This window comes from Sminthopsis crassicaudata, chromosome 6 (genome assembly GCF_048593235.1).
Source record: "Sminthopsis crassicaudata isolate SCR6 chromosome 6, ASM4859323v1, whole genome shotgun sequence".
NCBI lineage: Eukaryota > Metazoa > Chordata > Mammalia > Dasyuromorphia > Dasyuridae > Sminthopsis > Sminthopsis crassicaudata.
Window position 1 is genome coordinate 153,581,125 of NC_133622.1, and position 18,795 is coordinate 153,599,919.

The following is an 18,795-nucleotide window of genomic DNA, read 5'->3' on the forward strand; positions in this document are numbered from 1 at the left end:
AGGGGTAGGTTATAGAATAAAGTAGGAAAATAGAAAATTACCTGAATAATATTTCCTTTTAAAAATAATTTAAAATAGGTTTGGAATATTATTTAACAAATATATGAGAGAGAGAGAGAGAGAGAGAGAGAGAGAGAGAGAGAGAGAGAGAGAGAGAGAAAGAGATTTCTGTTTTTATTTTTGACATGGCTTTATTCAATTTGTCCCTCCTTAGCAGTCTCTCCTCATCACTCTAGTTTTCTATTTTACAATTTGATAATGGCAAATAAAAGAAAACATATTTTAACTACATCTTAAATTTCATGGAGCTAGTTCAGGTGTGCCCATATTTATTCCATATTGAACCATCTTATTTTAAAATTTAGCTTTTGTTATCATTGTAAAACAACTTTACTTGTATAAAAGAATCATATTCTGGGGCTGGCCCATAATAGGTGCTTTTTTAGTAATTAATTGATGATGAAATAGATACAAGATTTTCTACTTAGAAACTTGGCATGGATAGGATTTAATGAAACTGAAGCAGTATATTCCAAACCATTTATTTTTAAAATAGAATTACCTTTCTGTCTTGTTCAAATTTATAGACAAAAATAAATACATTTCATATGGAACATGTTTTCTTTTGCCATCTTAGCCATTTTTTTAAAGCACATTATTTGAAAGAAGGTAAAAACTAGTTTGCATACTTTCCAAGCTAATATGTAATCCAGACTCATTTATAATAGAAACCATTAGGTTCCTAGTTAATAAATAGGAGTTAATCTTTAGAAAAATAGGCAAGATGAAGCATTTAATCAGACTTGCAAAGTCACATTATTATTAGCATATATTAGCTACCTAAGGGTAGCTTATGTTAGTTCAATAACAGAGTAATGAAGGGAAGATTATGCTTGGTGTCCTGAGCAACAGTTCTACTGACATCCAAAGTCTGTCATTAACTATAAATAATATAAAGCTACCCTCCTATTTTGTAACACATTCACAACTCATCTTCATTTATTTGTTCTATTGCTGTTGTGTTCTTGGGTTTTGTTTTGTTTTGTTTTCACTTGATATATGATTACTACAGTGCATATCTGAAAAAAATCATTAAAGGGAAAGTGCATTCTTAGCACTGATCTTATCCTTCTTGCAATGATTGGTAGGGACAGGTGCTATTCTCACTCCTTCCCCTATTATCCCTGTAGAGATTGCTATTGAAATATGTGTACTTATATAGATATGTACACACACACATACCCACATACACATCCATATCCATTAACTGGGAATGACATAATCAGACTTGTACTTTAAGAAAATCTCTTTGGCACCTGCATGGAGGATGGGATTTGTGTAAGCAAGAAGTGGCCTTGATTATACTACTTACTAGCTAATTTTCAGATTTTTTCCCCCCCGAGGCAAATGAGGTTAAGTGACTTGCCCAGGGTCACACAGCTAGGAAGTATTCAGTGTCTGAGATCAAATTTGAACTCAGGTCATCCTGACATCAGGGCTGTGCTCTACCCACTGCGCCACTTAGCTGCCCCCAGTTCTTGATAATTGCCTGGAGCAAAGACAATATATGTTTTTATTTACTTTAAATTTTTCTGAAAAGACATGTATTTGGAAGACTTCTGTGTTCCTCCCATGATCATATTTTCCTGAACCAAAAATTGAGAAAGTAATTCCTCTAAACAATATTATTTTTAAAAAATCTTATTAAAATTCACTTTCTTTTCTGGGCATTAGAAAATACAGGATTTATGGCAGCCATGCATACTACATAAAAGATTTTTTTAAATACACATAAATGACACAAGAAATTTACAAATATAACTACCCCAAAATTGGCAGTAATAAAACTAATAGCATATGTAATTTCTAATATGCAAGTTCTTTGGAAAGTATTATAACAAATGCCTTATTTTATGTAGTAAATTTATTTATAAAGAATTGACTTTTTGCAAGTAAAGACATTTTAAATTCCCAAAGGTAGCTTTGAACTTTATATATTAAATTATATAGAACTCTTCAGATGGATTTAGGCACAATTTTTTTTTATCTTTTACAATCTATTCATGAAAATTTCCCAATATCATAATAAAATCATTTTATAAAGGAAATAATTACTTCTTAATTCATCTTTGGTTGAGTTATAACTTAGAAAAGCATAGGCTCATAGTTGGAAGGAATCTTACGAGTTGCCTTTAAATGAAATAATCAATTCTATAATATCAATGCCGGGGAGTTCACTACCTCATAAGGTTTCTATTGCTTACCATTTTTTAATACAATTCTAATTGTTAGGCATTCCTTCTTTATATTATCAAAATGTGCTTCTTTTTATTGCCATTTATCGTTCTTGTCTCCTATGCAGCCTAGCAAAAATTTATTAATTTCACACAATAGACCTTAAAATATTTTGCAGATGCTATCATATTTCATAAGTATTCTATAGGGAAAACATCTTTACTTCCTTCAACCAATCCTTGTGATATAATTATATTTATATTTACCAATTTAAGGCCTACAGAGTAACCAACCCCTTGATAAGAATTGACGTTTGATTTCATCATTATTTCTCAGATGAGAAAACAGATGTTCAAAGAGGTTAAGAAATCACTTAAACTTTATTTGCCTGAGGAAGAAAATGGCAAATCACTTCATTATCTTTGCCAAGAAATTCCATAGACAGTATGGTCCACAGCATTATAAAAAATCGGATACAAGTGAACTACTGAACAACATATACACATTAGAATCTTATTAGAGCTCTATGTGTCTGTCTTGTCTCTGTGTCCCTGTTTGTTTTGATCTCTCTCTCTCTCTCTCTCTCTCTCTCTCTCTCTCTCTCTCTCTCTCTCTCTGTCTCTGTCTGTCTGTCTGTCTGTCTGTCTCTCCCTCCCTCCCTCCCCCCCCCTCTCTCTCTGTGTCTCTCTCTGTCTCTGTCTGTCTGTCTCTCTCTCCTTCTCTCTCTCTCTCTCTCTCTCTCTCTCTCTCTCTCTCTCTCTCTCTCTCTCTGTCTGTCTGTCTGTCTGTCTCTTTCAGATTTAAGCTCTTATCTAAGATTGATGGTTGTTGTTTTTTTCCTAGTTAGTTATATAATTACTTATCCTAGTTACATCAATTTTGTCACTGCAAAAGTTTTTCAATTTCATGCCCTTGAAATTGTATTTTGCCACTATCTCTTAAGCATTTATTCTTGCCCTTATTTGTGAAAAGGATATGATTTGATTGTTTCTTTCTAATATTTTTATGGTCTGATATTTAATATTCAGATCACATTTTCAGTTTTTGAATTTACTGTGGTTATAATTTCTGCTAAATTGCTTATCAGTTTTCCTAGCAACCCTTGTCATATGGAAATTATTTCCCAAATAATTTATTTTGGGGGTTTTATGGAATACTGGGTTAATGTGTTCATTATTTTGGTTTCTCCTTTGTATAGATTATTCATCACCTCCTTTTTAGTGCTCTTTGAGTATTTTATAATTTTGAAATAAGTTAATTTTTGAATATTCAGTTTCATATGTTTAAAAATTATTTTATTTATACATTATTTTTTGTGGTTTCCTTTTTTCTTTTAATAATTTGACTTTATTCTCTCAACATTCATGTTTTTAACATTTCAAATTTATCACATTGATAGCATATATATAGCATATATATCAACATATAGAATATTATGTATTTGATCATTTTTTATTATATTTAGGATAAAATTTTATCTTAAATTTTATTCATTTTATTGGTTTTTTATTTTGATTTTATTTATATCTTGGATTTATAATATTTTAAATTACATATAGTTTATTAATTCTATCTTTTTCTATTTTGTTAATTTATGTTTTAGATTTTCCCTTGAAAATTGCTTTTGCTGCATCACAAAACTGGTAGGCTTTCTCATCATTAGCGTTGATTTTCACCTATTTATTGTTCAGATGATTTGTGCTTTGACCTATTCATTATTTACTGATTCATTATTTAATCTAGTTTGGCCAGTGTTTTCTATATTATTCAATATTTTCATTGTGCCATGATCTGTAAAACAATTTTATTACACATTTCCTGCTTTTTTACATTTATTTGAAATTTATTTGTGCCTTCATATATTGTATATGTATATAAAATTTGGTGCTGAGGAATAAATATATGTTTTAGTGATTCCATTCAGATGCTTACAGTTCTTTATCTCTAATTTCTCCACCAATTTGTTGAGTTTCTATTTTGTTTTATTTTTATAATTTTTTTTCAGTTTTGGATACTATAAAGTATCCTACTATAATTGTGTTACAATGCCTCTACATTGTTGACAAACAAAAATGCTATCTCAGACATTTATTAACTATGTAACTCTGGGCAAATCACTTGACCTCTCTAGGAGAATTTCCTTATCTGTAAAATGAAGATAAAAAATAGGTTATCTTCTAGGATTGTAAGGATAAACTTAGATGTATTTATAATGTGCTTTACAAACCAAGTGCTATATAAGTGCTATCTAGTATTAGTTTAGGTGTTCAATTACATTCCTTTATCTTTCTATTTCTTTAAATTTCATTTATGTCTTTATTTCCTTTTGTGTTTCTTTAGAACTCTTCATGAGTCATTTGTTGCTGTTATTGCTTTAACTTTTTTTAAAAAATAAAAATAACCTTTAAACATTGACATTTATTTCATTACTTATTCTCTTTTTGGTAATTGTGCATATTTGCCTTTCTTGTGTTTCTGTTGTTTGTGATATACTGAAGTCACCTACTCTGCTTTGTTCTATTTTTGTTACCCTTTTTTGGTCAGGAATATCTAAAATGTGTCATGTTGAACATCCATCTATTTTCTTAGATCATTAAGTTTAGTTTTAAATCTGCCTTTCCTATGAGGTATATTTGCAGTATGGGCAATACATTCAAACATTCCTTTGAAAACATTTTGCTTTCTTTTTTTCCTTTGATTTTTCTTTATTTTTAAAACCAAAAAATCATTATACATTATCATCAAAGTATCAATCCAAAGAAGATATTACATATTTTAAAATTTAAATGTCAGTATTAACTTTTATTTATTCCAACTTACATTTTCATACATTTAGATAATTGCATTATCTCTATTTTTAATTGCCTCATTTTCTCCTTAAATATCTTCAGAACTTTAGGACAAATTGATTCCATCATGAAAATTATTAAAACTGTTTAGTTGCAAAGCAAAATGCCTTACAATTTTTTATGAAACATGCTTTCTCTTAATGATGAGGAAAGTGTACATTTTTTATTATGTAGTTTATTCTACAATAATTGAAACTTATTCTTAAAATTTCATTGTGCTATGGTGTTAAGTTAAAAAAAAGGAATTATTAAGGATAGGTTTGATGGCCATGTGGGATTTCAAATGATGACTCTGTTGAATATATAGCATAGTGAACTTGATAAATGATGATGTAACTATGTCACATGACCATTTAATTCTCATTTTTGGTTTGAAAAGTATTCTTCAGTAGTAAATTGTGAATCATTATCTTTATGCTACAGAACATTCTTGATGTAAAATTGAATGTTTCATAGATGAGTTCGAGAAATATAAATATATTCAAGAAATGTATTTTTTCTTATTATCTAGGTTTCTAAAAGGAGGAAGAGTTTTGCATATAAATTGTATTTAATCAGCTTAGAAGTTTGTATGTTAACATATCTACATATTCATAGGGCATATGATAACATTAACATTCTTCCTTTTATAAGGATGACTTTTCTATCTGTTATACACATGTGATTTACATTTGTACTTAAGATTTGACTGGTAAGGAATTCTTATGCATTGCTTTACATCATAGATTTAAGCAAGTTTCATTAAATATGAGCTGTTTTGTTTTTCCTTCAGTTATTATTACTCTTTTCAAGAGAAGCATTAATCATTTTGCATCCTTTCCCACTTTAATTTCAATTCTTGACAATTTTTCTACATTCTTAAGTTGCAGCTAAGAACTGAGTTGCTGATTTCTTTTTTTACTATGGCTTAACACAGTCAAATTATCCATCATCTAGAGAGAAATTATGGTGCTTTATATTTCAGTTTTAGAGGTTATCAGGAAAATATCAAAGTTATTACATAATAAAAAGATTTAAGTTTTGACTAGTACAATACTACTTTTTTCTATGCTTTAAATGTGTATTTTTAGCGAATAAGGTTTATCTTGTCTTTTGGCAGGGATGACAAATCTTGTTCAATTGAATTTTGAATATCTATGGGTCATGTTCCAACTAATCTCCAGGGCTGCCACCAACCACTTGAGTTGATTGTTACTGCTTTACTTAAAAAACAACCTGAATATCATGTTCCTTATTACACTTTGTGATTAAATTTCTGTTGAAATTTCCATTCTTTAGGAAGCACATATAATTTTAAAAATTAGTAATTGTTTCCTTGAAGGAAATCAAGTGTACACTCTCCACTATAGTTCTTTGAGTGATGTATTTAATTTTATAGAATACTACTCTTAAAATTCACAAATCTGGTGGTGAGGTGGACCAGGTCTTAAGTTGTTCTACAAGAAAGTATTAATTGGACAATTAAAATGTTAATAAATCATATTGTTTTATGTTACTATAACTTCTAAATGACTTCTTCACACATACCAGTAAGCACCCAACTTTTATAATAATTAAGTACCATTTAGCAAAACCGGCAATATCTGGAACTGGATTCCTCATCCTGAACTGGGAGTATAAAATGAAATAATCTTTGTAAAACACTTAGAAAAATGCCTTGGATGCATAATAAATGCCTGGTGTTTTTTTTTTTTAAGACTATGCTTAATTCTTCATGAAACTGGAGTTAGTTTGGGGCTTTCTCATAATTTCCAAATTTCATTTCAGATTCTGGTATTCTTGTAGATATAGAAAAGTAGCTATACTTACACATCAAACTTTTAAGTGGAGAAAATTATTATTCATAGCATAGTTATTTATGCTCTAAAGGGTATATTCTATTGTTCCACTTTTGTAGCATTAAAAACAAAAGTAATAATTACTCTACACTGATTTTCTAAATAAACCTAGTTATAGAATACCCAAATTAGAACATGAAAGGATAGTTTTTCTCATGTAAAATAATTTAGAAGGGCATTCAATTAGATTAAATGCTATTTGACTGGCAGTAAGTTTTCTTTCATGACCCATTTCATTAAGTCCATGATATTGTTTTGGATTTTTATAGTTTCTTGCTTTGTGAATTTGAAAAACATTTTATGGATAATATTACATATAAGTGATGTTGATTTCTGGAAAGATATCATGTGTCATTTCATCCAAATGCTATAGTTTTTAGAAATTTAGGCTGTTGCTTATTGAAGAAAAATATAATTAATTATATATAAGATAAATTTAGAATAGATGGCATTTCATTTTAAAGGGGAAGATAATTAGAAGAGAGCAATAAGAAAGGTATTTTACAGAGGGCAGAATTTGAATTGTATACTGCAGGAAGCCAGGGAGACTAAAAGGTAAGGGGAAAAGGAATTTAAGAGGAAATAGGAAAGAAGAGAGGAATATGTGGAATATGTTCTAGGCATGGAGGGCAGCCAGTACAAAGACATTGAGATGAGAGATGGCTCAGTAGACAAAGAATAGTAAATAGATTGTGAACTGTGTGAGAGGAGGACACTTTGTAATGTCTTTGTCTTTGGTATAGTAATTACTCCTCATATTCTCAGCAATATTAAGAAAGTTTTCTAAGAGTGGGTGAAAAGCCAAATGACTTGCCTAATCATTAGACGCATCTAAACACATTAGACACATCTTTTGAGTGTTTAAGGTGGGAAATGAACTTAGTCTTTGGCTTTGACCAATACTATGACATATTGCCTCTTAAAATCAATAGATGTTTGAAAAATTAATCGATTCCATTTTCTTTCAAGATGATAGATTGAACCATAGTAGAATTTAACATTTTTCTTGGCATCCTTGATACCAAATTCATCAACTCAATGCTATCATAATTAATCATATGAAGCATTGAACAATTGCCTTGAAGAGAAAGGAAAAAAGCAATTTATGCCAAACATGGGAAAAGTAATATTTAAAACAAAATTTCCTATCTTAAACATAATAATTGTGGAATCATAATGGAAACACAAGCTTACCCCAGGGTTCTAAATTTTCAAGATTATTTGACTGTCATTTATATATAATTTCTACTTCTAAGTCATCTAAGATTAATTTAACTCTGATTAAATAGTTTTAATTTAATTATTTAAATTAAATAAATTAATTTAATTAATTAAATAAAATTTAATTTACAGGAAGGAACTATCTTAGTCACTGGGAATATGAAAATAAAACAACAACTGTCATGGATTAATCTCACAAAGCTGATATTCTTGCATAAGACTAGTACATAGGGAGGAGGAATGAATCCTGTGATTTCACTGAAAAGGGGCAAACAAGGGAATAAGTATTTATATAATACCTACTGCATGCTAGGCACTGTCTTACAAACTTGAAGAACCTCTCATACAAGGAAACTCCCTCTACCTAAACAAATAAAAAACAATTTCTCTTGCACTTAGGGAATTTCTACAAGGTGGAGAGGTTAAATGTTTTACTCGGAGACACTCAACCAGTATGTATCAGAAGTAGAAACTGAACCCAGATCTTCCCAGATTCTAGGCCAGCTCTCTGGTCACTACATTATATCTTATCCATTAATAAATAAATACAAAATAATACAAGAAATGAAAGAATAGTAATAGAAAGACGTTCTCAAGGTATTTGATTACATTACCCTGGAATCCAGAGTTATCTTTTGCATGCATGGTATTTTGTTTTGGAGGTGAAGGACAAAAGTTTGAAATGTTTAGTCCAGTCATCAGGGCAGAATCCAAGTAATGATTGTTATCAGAGATTAAAATTTCCATAGGAATTAATTACTTAAAAATTCTTGTGACAGTGACTGGGAATCCTGAGAAATAATTATTCACATTGTCAGGTAACAATAGCTCGTAGACTATACTTTTTCCCCTTAACAGTTTGATCCTCAGATATTGATCAATGGAACAAAGTAATTGAGCAATTAGGAACACCATGTCCAGAATTCATGAAGAAATTGCAACCCACAGTAAGAAACTACGTGGAGAATCGGCCCAAATATGCAGGTCTTACTTTCCCCAAGCTCTTTCCAGATTCCCTCTTCCCTGCTGACTCTGAGCACAATAAACTTAAAGGTATGTCAAGCAAACATTTTTTGTGCCATAGTGTGCAAGATTGCTCTTGGTAATCTTTTCTTTAAATTCTCCATACAGGGATAGGGCCATGAGCATCATCTTTGGGACATGCATAAAAGAAGGGAAATAAATTCTAAGTGATACAAAATAAAGTTACTTCTTTTATTTGATATTCAGAATGTAGAATATGTTCATGCTTAACTTTAGGAGATGAAAATAAGCCTTCAGTGAATCAATAAATGTTTTTTTTTTTCATATGTCGCTCTGGGTTTATGCTTTCCTTCCCTTTCTCTTTATGATAACTAACATTTTTATAATAAGGTTTTGTATAGATTATATTATTTGAACCTCACAATACCCATAGGATATAATTAGTATAATTGTTATTGTTCCTATTTTACAAATGAAAAAACTGAGAATTGAAGGAACAATTGATTTGTTCACAGACTCGTATCTTTAAGAGATGGAATTTGATGAGTATTGCTTTATGCCATGTTCTGTGCTTTCCTCTTTTCTGTGTGTGTTTGCAAATAGGAACAATGGGAAAGCTTTCCAATAAAATTTTTCAGCTTAAGAAGCTCTTCAATATTTTATGAGTTTTTAAATGAGAATGTGCATTTATCTCATTTGTCTAGTTTTAGACTACTAGAACTATCTGTAGATGAACATAATGAATAAAATTTCAGTTTCAGAAGCAAACCAATGGCAAATAGAAATACAGTCTTGCCTTTAATGGTGAAATCTTACTGAATGAAATTATTCTGAAATCGATTAAAACAAATTGTCATATTTATCATCATACTGGCAAATAATTTTACTGTTTAAAGTTATAGTTATATAATGTATCATTATAATCACAATGTTAGTAAATTATGATATTCATAAAATATTTTTCAAGTCATTGTAGAATAGTGATTTTCATGGAATAAAGCCATCTTTCTATGATTAACTTCATTATTCTTATTAACATGAGCAAAAAGAGAACATTTCTAGTACCCTTGTATCAGTAGAAGAATTAACTAGAGTTGATCCTTAGCAAAGCTATATGAATGAAATCCAATTGTTTATCTATCTATCTCAACAAAAATACCTAACCTAGATAAATCATATCATTTTGGGATTTATAATTTATAATATCAAAAGAGGGAAATTTTAAGGTATTTTAACCCTTCAGACTCTTGAATAAAACACTCTAGAGATATATGGAAATAGAAAATTCATTTTGTTTCAAGAAGGTCAAATTTTTTAATCAGTGTTTGAAATGAAGATTCACATTTGATCCACACCAGTAAATACTTTGTTCTCCCCCTTTTTTTTTTCCCTTTGCACTGCCTTCTCTTTACTCAGTCACTTAGAATTTTATTACTATTTGTTAGGATTACAAGGTGAGAACTCAGACGACTGGACCTTGACAACTATTATTTTTATTTCACAATTTCAGCCAGCCAAGCCAGGGACCTTTTGTCAAAGATGCTAGTGATTGATCCAGCCAAAAGGATATCAGTGGATGATGCTTTACAGCATCCATACATCAACGTCTGGTATGATCCTGCAGAAGTGGAGGCGGTAAGGCATAGTTTTTTCATTTTCCAATCACAAATGAGCTTTACTAAGCTGTAAAAATGAGAAAGTAATCATGGGACAAATGAAAGAAATTAGATTTCTCCCCTCACCCACCATTTATTTAATCCAGCTAATTGTTTGTTACCTTTTCTCTAATATTCAAGAAGTTATTTTATGTTCTCTGTGTTTCTCATGTCATGGTTTCTTGAGGAAGGAAGTTCCTTATTCCAAGACATATAGTGTACAAAATCTACAGTTTCTTTTTGTATATATTTAAACCATTTATATTATTCCTTCTTGCTATCTTTGTAAGGTAGAAAATACATAGAATTTGTTGTTTTGTCACTATTTCCTTTTTAAAAATACCACCCCAGTAACTTATAATGTTGGAGCATTATAATCTCCATTGCTTTCATCATTGTCCACTCTATTCAAATATCTTCCTTTGTTGCAGGTATGAGGGAAAGGGAGGAATTTTTTTTCCCCCATTAAATTAGCTTAACTATCAGTCAGCTGATTATCAGTCTTTTGAGCAATATCTTTATTTCGTTCAATATTAATTGATGATATTGAATAGTGTCAGTTGATTAATAGAAGCTAACTTTGCCTAATGTCATTTGGTTATGTAAATATGTAACTTTGAGTAAATCTATGTTACAGGGCTTTAGTTCTAATGTCTCTACATAGACACTTTACCTAAATCTCTAAGTGCCATTATGAAAGGAGGTGAATACCATTTAGTCTGATTTTAGGGGTGAAATCAAAAAGCAAAGGACATGTCTGGATATATGCGCTTTGATTACCTAGCAAGTGCCAACAGAATAGCTTTATGTTCTTCCCTCAGCTAAGAGCAAAGACATTATAGAAGTGCTTCCCTTCATATTCAACATGTGAAATGTTACATCAGATTCTTTTGGGGAGGGGGGGGAAATCTTCTAACTCAGAAAGGTCCTAAAAAGAGATTAAAAACTCTTCTAATTACTACAGTTACATAAAAATGTATGTGTATATTCATATTTGCACGTTTGTGTTCAACAACAAAAGGTTATTTGACCACAACACACTCTGAGATTAATAGTTCTTCCCAATGTAATAAGAGAGGAAACTGATACAATGGATCATCAGATAAGTGGGTGCATGAAGAAGTGTCAGAGTTTGGAGACTTAAAGAAAACAAAAAAGAGATAAGAGAAAGGTGTTGGTTATTTCATGGCAACAACATAACCAAGATGATAGCCAGAGTCTTTAATACTTTACACCAAGAAAAATGACCTTTAAATGAATAGATTGGAAGATGTGAGTGTGTTTTTATTTAATTATAGATATTTGTTTCAATAATCATGTTCTGAAAGAAACAAGCCTTCCAGAGGAAAAAAATGGATGGGCTTTTTCCTGTTCCAGCTTTACTTCCTCTTGAATTTTTATAAATTTATTCTGGTAAAGAATATATTTTCCAGATTTAACATTTCTCATAAATACTTGCACAAGAACTTGTCCTTATGTTGGCAGGAACAGAACATCTCAGAATCAAAAATAAATATGAAACAATTTGATCTCTTCTTCCATATAAAAATAGGGTATTAGAATAACTTTTAAGAAAAACAATTGATAAATAGATTTCAAATGGTATGAATTATTTAGATATTAAATAAAATTATCATTTGTAAGTAATGATCATCTTTGTCATTTGTTTTGTTAAGAACGCTCTTATACATAATTGTGAAAGGTTCCTCCTTATCTTCTTTGCTAGTTTATTGTGGAATTTTTAATATCTAGTTCATAATTCCATTTGAAATATTTTGTGTAAATAGTTTGATATAATAATCTAAGTCTAATTCCTCCCAGATTACTTTCAAATTTTCTTAGCATTTTGTCAAACAGTGAGTCTTTACCCTCAGTAGCATATACCCTTTGGTTTATAACATAGTATGCTGCTATGTTCAACTGCTTTTGGGTCTGGTATGTAAAATCTATGCTGTTTTTAAAAGAGTACCAAATATTTTAGGTGATTACTGCTTTGAGGTATAATGTGGGATTTGGTACTGCTAGGCTTCCTTTCTCTCAATTCTGTTTTTCACTAAGTCAGTTGAGATTCTTAACCTTTTTTTTTCTTTCTGATTAATTTTTATTATTTTGTCTAATTCTATAAACAATCTTTTGATAGTTTAATTAGCACAGTACTAAAATCTGTAAATTAATTTAGGATTATATAATATTTTTATTATAATGGCATGGTTCAACTACAAAGAATTTATATAATTTCAGTTATGTGTCTGTTAATATTTCCATAGATGTCTATAATTGATGGTTTTGTAATAGTATTCTTTTAAGATCTGAGTGTATCTTGATAGATAAAACTCCCCAGTAGTTTACACTAGTTATTTTGAATGATTTTTTTTCTTTTTTTTTCTCATAGACCTTCTTATTATATATAAAATTGCTGATGATTTGGAAGATATGTTATATTCTGCTACTTTAGTGAAATTATTATTAATTTTGTTTTTTCTTGTCTATGCTTATTCTTGCTATTTCTATATTATGCTTCATTGAAGGAGAATTTGTAGAACTATATCAAATTTTGGTGGTGATAATGGATATCCTTGTTTTGCCCTTTATTTTATTAGATAAGCTCTTAACATTTCTCCATTGCAGATATCTCTTTTAGATAGTGTTTACAATATCAAGGAATGGTTCATTTTAAATAAGGTTTTATGTTTTTAACTTGAATAGGTATTACATTCTTCTCAAAGAACTTTTCTAGATCTATTGATATAAGCCTGTATTTTTATTGTTTGATTATTAATATGCCTTTTATTATATACTTAATGTTTAAACAGTCTTATATTCCTGATGTAAATCAAACTAAGTCTAAAATATATTTTTATGATGTTGCTCTTTCTGCTTTGACAATTTCTCATTAAATAGTTTTGCTTCAACATTCATTAGAGATATTATTATGTAGTGAAAATTCTTAATCATTTAATCACAATAGTATTTTATTACATTTATATACCACAAACTATTCAGTTATTCTCCAATTCTTGGGCATCCTCCCAATTCTCAGTTCTTTCTAATATCTTTAAGATATTTTATACCTTGATTCTATGCTCTAAGTGAAATTCCAGGTTCTGAATAGACCAGTTGGTATCAGCATCCATATTATATTTATTCTATTCTGTACCAGCATATGCAAATAAGTGGGAAATCCTCTTATATTGTATATTATTTTGTATCTTGCATGCATATTATTGTTAATAAGAAAAATACTTATTTTTATTTCTATTCTGTAGCCTCCTCCACAGATATATGATAAGCAGCTGGACGAAAGAGAACATACCATTGAAGAATGGAAAGGTAAATATATTGATGAAGCAAAGTAAAAATATTTTTTGTTGTTTCATTAAAATCAGAATGTGACATCTCTTAAAAACTCAGAAGATACATTAAAATATTTTCTACTTGATCTAAAAGTAATTAGCATTGAAATTGTCTAATACTATCCAAATAATGTTCTTAAGATCTTCAACAATCCTTACATTCTAATATTAATTCTGCCCTTCTATAGGGAAAAACAAGATACAAGAAGAAACAAATATTTATTAATTACTAACTATAGACAAGGCACTTTGATAAAATAAATAACAGTCCCTTCCCCCAAGGAGCTTACATTTGGTGAGGTGATATAATTTGAAAATCGATAAAGACAAACTGTTTGAGAAGCGGTGAGCTTGATCTGAGCTTTGAAGGAAGCTTAGGTTTCCTTGAAGGAGTGCCATGTGTAATGGTATGATCAAATATGATCAATCAGTTATTAATCAAAAAGCTTTTTCTACTTTATTCCAGGCACTGTTTCAAATTTTATTATTATTCTAAAAAGTCTTTATGATGATTTAAAAAAAAACCAACCAAGAAAAAAAGTAAGAAAGGACCAGATTGTAAAGAATGCTAAATGCCAGATGGAGGAGGCACATGTATTATAAGTGATATGTGCTGAAGAAATTCATTTTGAGAGGAAATTGTGGATTAAAATTATTTTTACCCATACAAAAAATGCATCTAGAATCAGAATAGTCTGTGGTCTATGGAAAGAGACCACATAAAGCAAGATTTAGTAAATTTTAATAAAAACAATTTAGTTCAATTTACCTAATCCAAACATTGTAGATTTGGGAGGAATAGTTAATGGATTGAGGATTGCATAGTGATGAATGAGTTAAACCTTAGGAGTTTTTATAAGTTCATTGAATTAAAATATAATGGAATATTAAAATATTATTTAGACACTGTTGTCTTGGTTCTTATTTAAGAGTATGAAGAAATGCAGCTGCATAGATGGTTGGATAGATCAGTTGAATATAGCTGAAAAAACTGAAGAGTTTACATTTGATGAGATATATACAGGTTCCTTCATAGATCTATTTGCTACAAATGAGAAATCTAGAGGAAGCAAGTTGTGTAGTATTTGTTTGCCTGAAAATTTCTTCTCATTGTCATGTCCAAAGGAAATAACTTTATCTTTGTTTTCTTAAGAAATTAATACCTGGTGTGCAGGCAGAGAGGAAAGAAGAGAACTATTCATCTGTGCTTGTTCATTAAGTGTAAAAGAGTTTGGAGAAGTCTCTCCCTATGCCAGTATCCACAATCTGCAGTTACTGAACACAAAATCTTAGAATTTGAAAAGATCTTCGAGATTATTTAATAAAATCCCCTCCAGCCTTTATGGGTCAGATAATAAACTTCAATCTTCATGATAGTATTCCCTGATATTCTAGATATGTAATTTCTCCTTTCTTTTGAAAGCTCATAACATTTAAATATTCTTCTTTGCATTATTTTGTTGGATAAGTCCCCTATGGAGTATTTATGTGAAAATAGGAAGGATTTGTGTTATTAAAATTTATTCAGGTTGAGAAGATATGAAAGTGTTTTAATTTATATTGGCAGTGGAAGTATTAATACTGAAGAAATCACAAAATATTATTAGTGTATTTTTTTCCTTTCTAGAAATTTGTTGAAGTTAGGGATCATAGCTTTTTCTTAATATTATATACAAATCTCCTAATGTCTGGCACATAATAAACTCAGTAAATCATAATTCAATAAATAAGTTGAGTGGATGAGTTAATGTTGAAAAGAAAAAGGTCAATGATTGAACTCCTAAAGATATATTTATAGTAAGGATTTGTGCCATTGTGAATAAGCTCAGCAAGGCTGGTAAGGTATAGGAAGAAAGGGATGAAGTAGTACAAAAAGAAATGCTGTTCGATTTTTATTTTATCCCATCACATCAAATATGTCATATATTATTGAATAATGAATTTCTCTGAAGCTTGAACAAAAGCACAATTACCCTGACAATTATTTCTTGCAGAACTGATCTATAAGGAAGTAATGAATTCTGAAGAAAAGACTAAAAATGGAGTAGTAAAAGGACAACCTTCTCCTTCAGGTACTCAGGCCCAGTGTATAATTAATTGTTTTGTATGTTGTCTGCCACTGGCAAGTACTTGTGAAAAACAGGACTGATAGCACTTTAACTAACTGGACTCATGATAACGATGCTCTCATAATTATTTTAATTGGGATGTTTGTTTTTTGGGGGGAGGGAATTCTAATGTTTTAAAAACCCCACAATTTGAATAGACCTTTTTAAAACCTTTTAAGGTCGCTTACTACCTCTCTAAAATTATATATTACATGTATTATGTAGAATGTATATTTTATATATAATTATAATAGAATTGTATTATGATTATTTATGTAACAACTCTTCTGATCTACCTCTCCTATTCAGCACTTGCAGGTTGTACGTTTAAGTCCCCAGAGGGTGGCTACCAGCTAGTTAGATATATGGGTCTGTACTCCTAAAATTATTGCTCAAAATCTCTTCCTATTGAGTTTACTTTTCACCAATAGACACATTTTTTCCCCTAAAGTAAAAGCACTTGCTTAAAAGACATAATAAAATTAGTATCTATAAAACATCCCCTCTTCATATTCTCCTTTTCCAATAATTTGGATAGCCCTCTTTCCAAAACAGAGCATCCATTAGATAAGTGATCCATAAACTCAGGATGGTGGTGGTGGGACAAACATGTAGGGAACACATGTGACTGAGTTAACTTCAGCCCTGATATTTTTTATTTTTCTTTTTTAGAACCTTAGTGAAGAGATTTTATTTCAATAGTGTATCATTTTTTCAATGTAAAGATAGTTTTCAATATTCATTTTTGTAATATTTTGAATTCCAAATTATTTTCTCCTTGCCTCCCTTCCCTCCTATCTTCCCAATGCATCAATCTGTATCAGATATAGATTATGCATGTACAAGCATTTAAACATATTTCCATATCTAATATCCTTTCTTGCTGAGTCTTCATGCTATTCTTCACCAGATACAATGTCTTAGCTACACAGTTGAGCTTCTCCTTACCCATAGTTTAATTATTCATTATCAGGGCTAGTTCTTGCTTTAATTCATAATCAGCTGTTTTCTTGATATTAGAAGTCATAGTCCTGGAAGCTGCTTCCTAGCTGGAAATCTGTTCCTCAATATCTCCATACACTATGTGTCTTCTCCTTGCTGAATGAATTTCAACTGTCTCAAACTCTCTCAAACTTTTGAACTGTCTCTAGGATTTAGTAAGTTTAGCTTCTAGAAAGACCTTCAAGGTCATGGTCAATACTTAGCCAGCTATGCTTTTGATTCAATCATACATTCCCTTCCAGACAAGTTATGGCAAGATATAGAAAGATCTTTGCACTTCATTAGCATATTGATGATTCATTAATTCTGTTATCTGTCACTACTTTATATGATTACATTAGAAGGAGTGACCAACCTTCTTCCCCACTACATTTATGTCATATACTATGTTATATATTTAATTGATGAGTAATATACTTATTTGGCATAAAATGTATTCCTTTTTCTATATTTTTTAAAAATAATATGTCTTTTTATTGAGTACCTTAACAGCAAATTTCTGAAGAGGGTACAGGTGTTCCTTCCTCTGCTTGCTTTTTGGTCTTCAAGCTTTCATCATGCTTATAAAGCTTGTGGCACATGACACAGGTCTTCTTGCCCTTACAGAGTTTCCTGAGGTTCTCTTTCTGTGTCAGGTTGATGACAGTCAGGACTCTGTCAATGGATTTTCTGATAACTTGGATCTTAAATAGTTTGGATGCAGCTTCTCCAGTGACCTTGGCCACTCTCATTTGGGAAAGTTCCACCTTTAAATCATCTGTTTGAGTAGCTCCTCCTTTTTCTTCCTATGAATCTCCTTGGCCTTGATTTTTACCATGATCACAGATACAGAACATCACCACTGACTGGCTCCGAGGGGAAAGAACCCTTTTCTATATATTCTCTATATTTCTATATATTCTGATCAACTTGATCAGAATCTATAGCTGGTAACCTGATCAAATTTATAATTTAAAATTCTTTTGTCACTTCCATGATCTACAAGAAGATAAAATAAGCTTCAACCATTGAAGCTGTGTTTCTAAATAACTATGTGTTCAAATTCAGAGCCATCTCTCCATCCACACTCTCCATCCAGCAGGTCCTGGTTAAAGTTTTCCTAAATATGGGTAATAGGCTCCCTTCAATTTCCCTTCAAGTCCTTAATGTACAATTTGGGTATAAGCCATTTTTCACTCACCACAAAAATGCATAAGATGCAAAGGACTTATAGAACCCTTTGAATAAATGCAGGAATATAAATTCATCAAATTCCTTGTTAGACTTTTTCTAGAAGGTGAAGACACATTGAAGATCTACAGAGAAACTATTCTTATTCACCTTTTACCTATCCTAAGTAACTTGTGTGAGTAGTTGGCAAAGTCCAGATATCCTATCTCCCATGATGTTACTCCAGTTCTTCTATCTGTAAAAGTTATGTTGGTGATGCTATTCCTTCTAAGGATTACTCTGTTGAGGAAATCTCGGAAATCTCTTACCTAATCACTGAATTCAGAAACCTTTTGACTTATTGTAATCTATTTGAACTTTCAAGAACACCTTATTCCTCT

General features: G+C 30.5%; 1 protein-coding gene and 1 pseudogene across 10 annotated transcripts in view; one reads left to right on the forward strand and one right to left on the reverse strand.

Annotated features, from left to right (window-relative positions):
• The window catches only part of MAPK10 (mitogen-activated protein kinase 10), a 165,362-nt gene that overhangs the window by 129,936 nt on the left and 16,631 nt on the right, over positions 1-18,795 (forward strand). For all 10 annotated transcript variants that reach the window (XM_074276307.1, XM_074276308.1, XM_074276304.1 and 7 more), the window contains 4 exons: positions 9,014-9,196; positions 10,638-10,762; positions 14,049-14,112; positions 16,130-16,207. In XM_074276307.1, coding sequence (XP_074132408.1) covers positions 9,014-9,196; positions 10,638-10,762; positions 14,049-14,112; positions 16,130-16,207 — 450 coding nt within the window. The remainder of the gene's footprint in view (positions 1-9,013; positions 9,197-10,637; positions 10,763-14,048; positions 14,113-16,129; positions 16,208-18,795) is intronic.
• On the reverse strand, positions 17,700-18,062 carry LOC141546220 (large ribosomal subunit protein uL29-like; annotated as a pseudogene).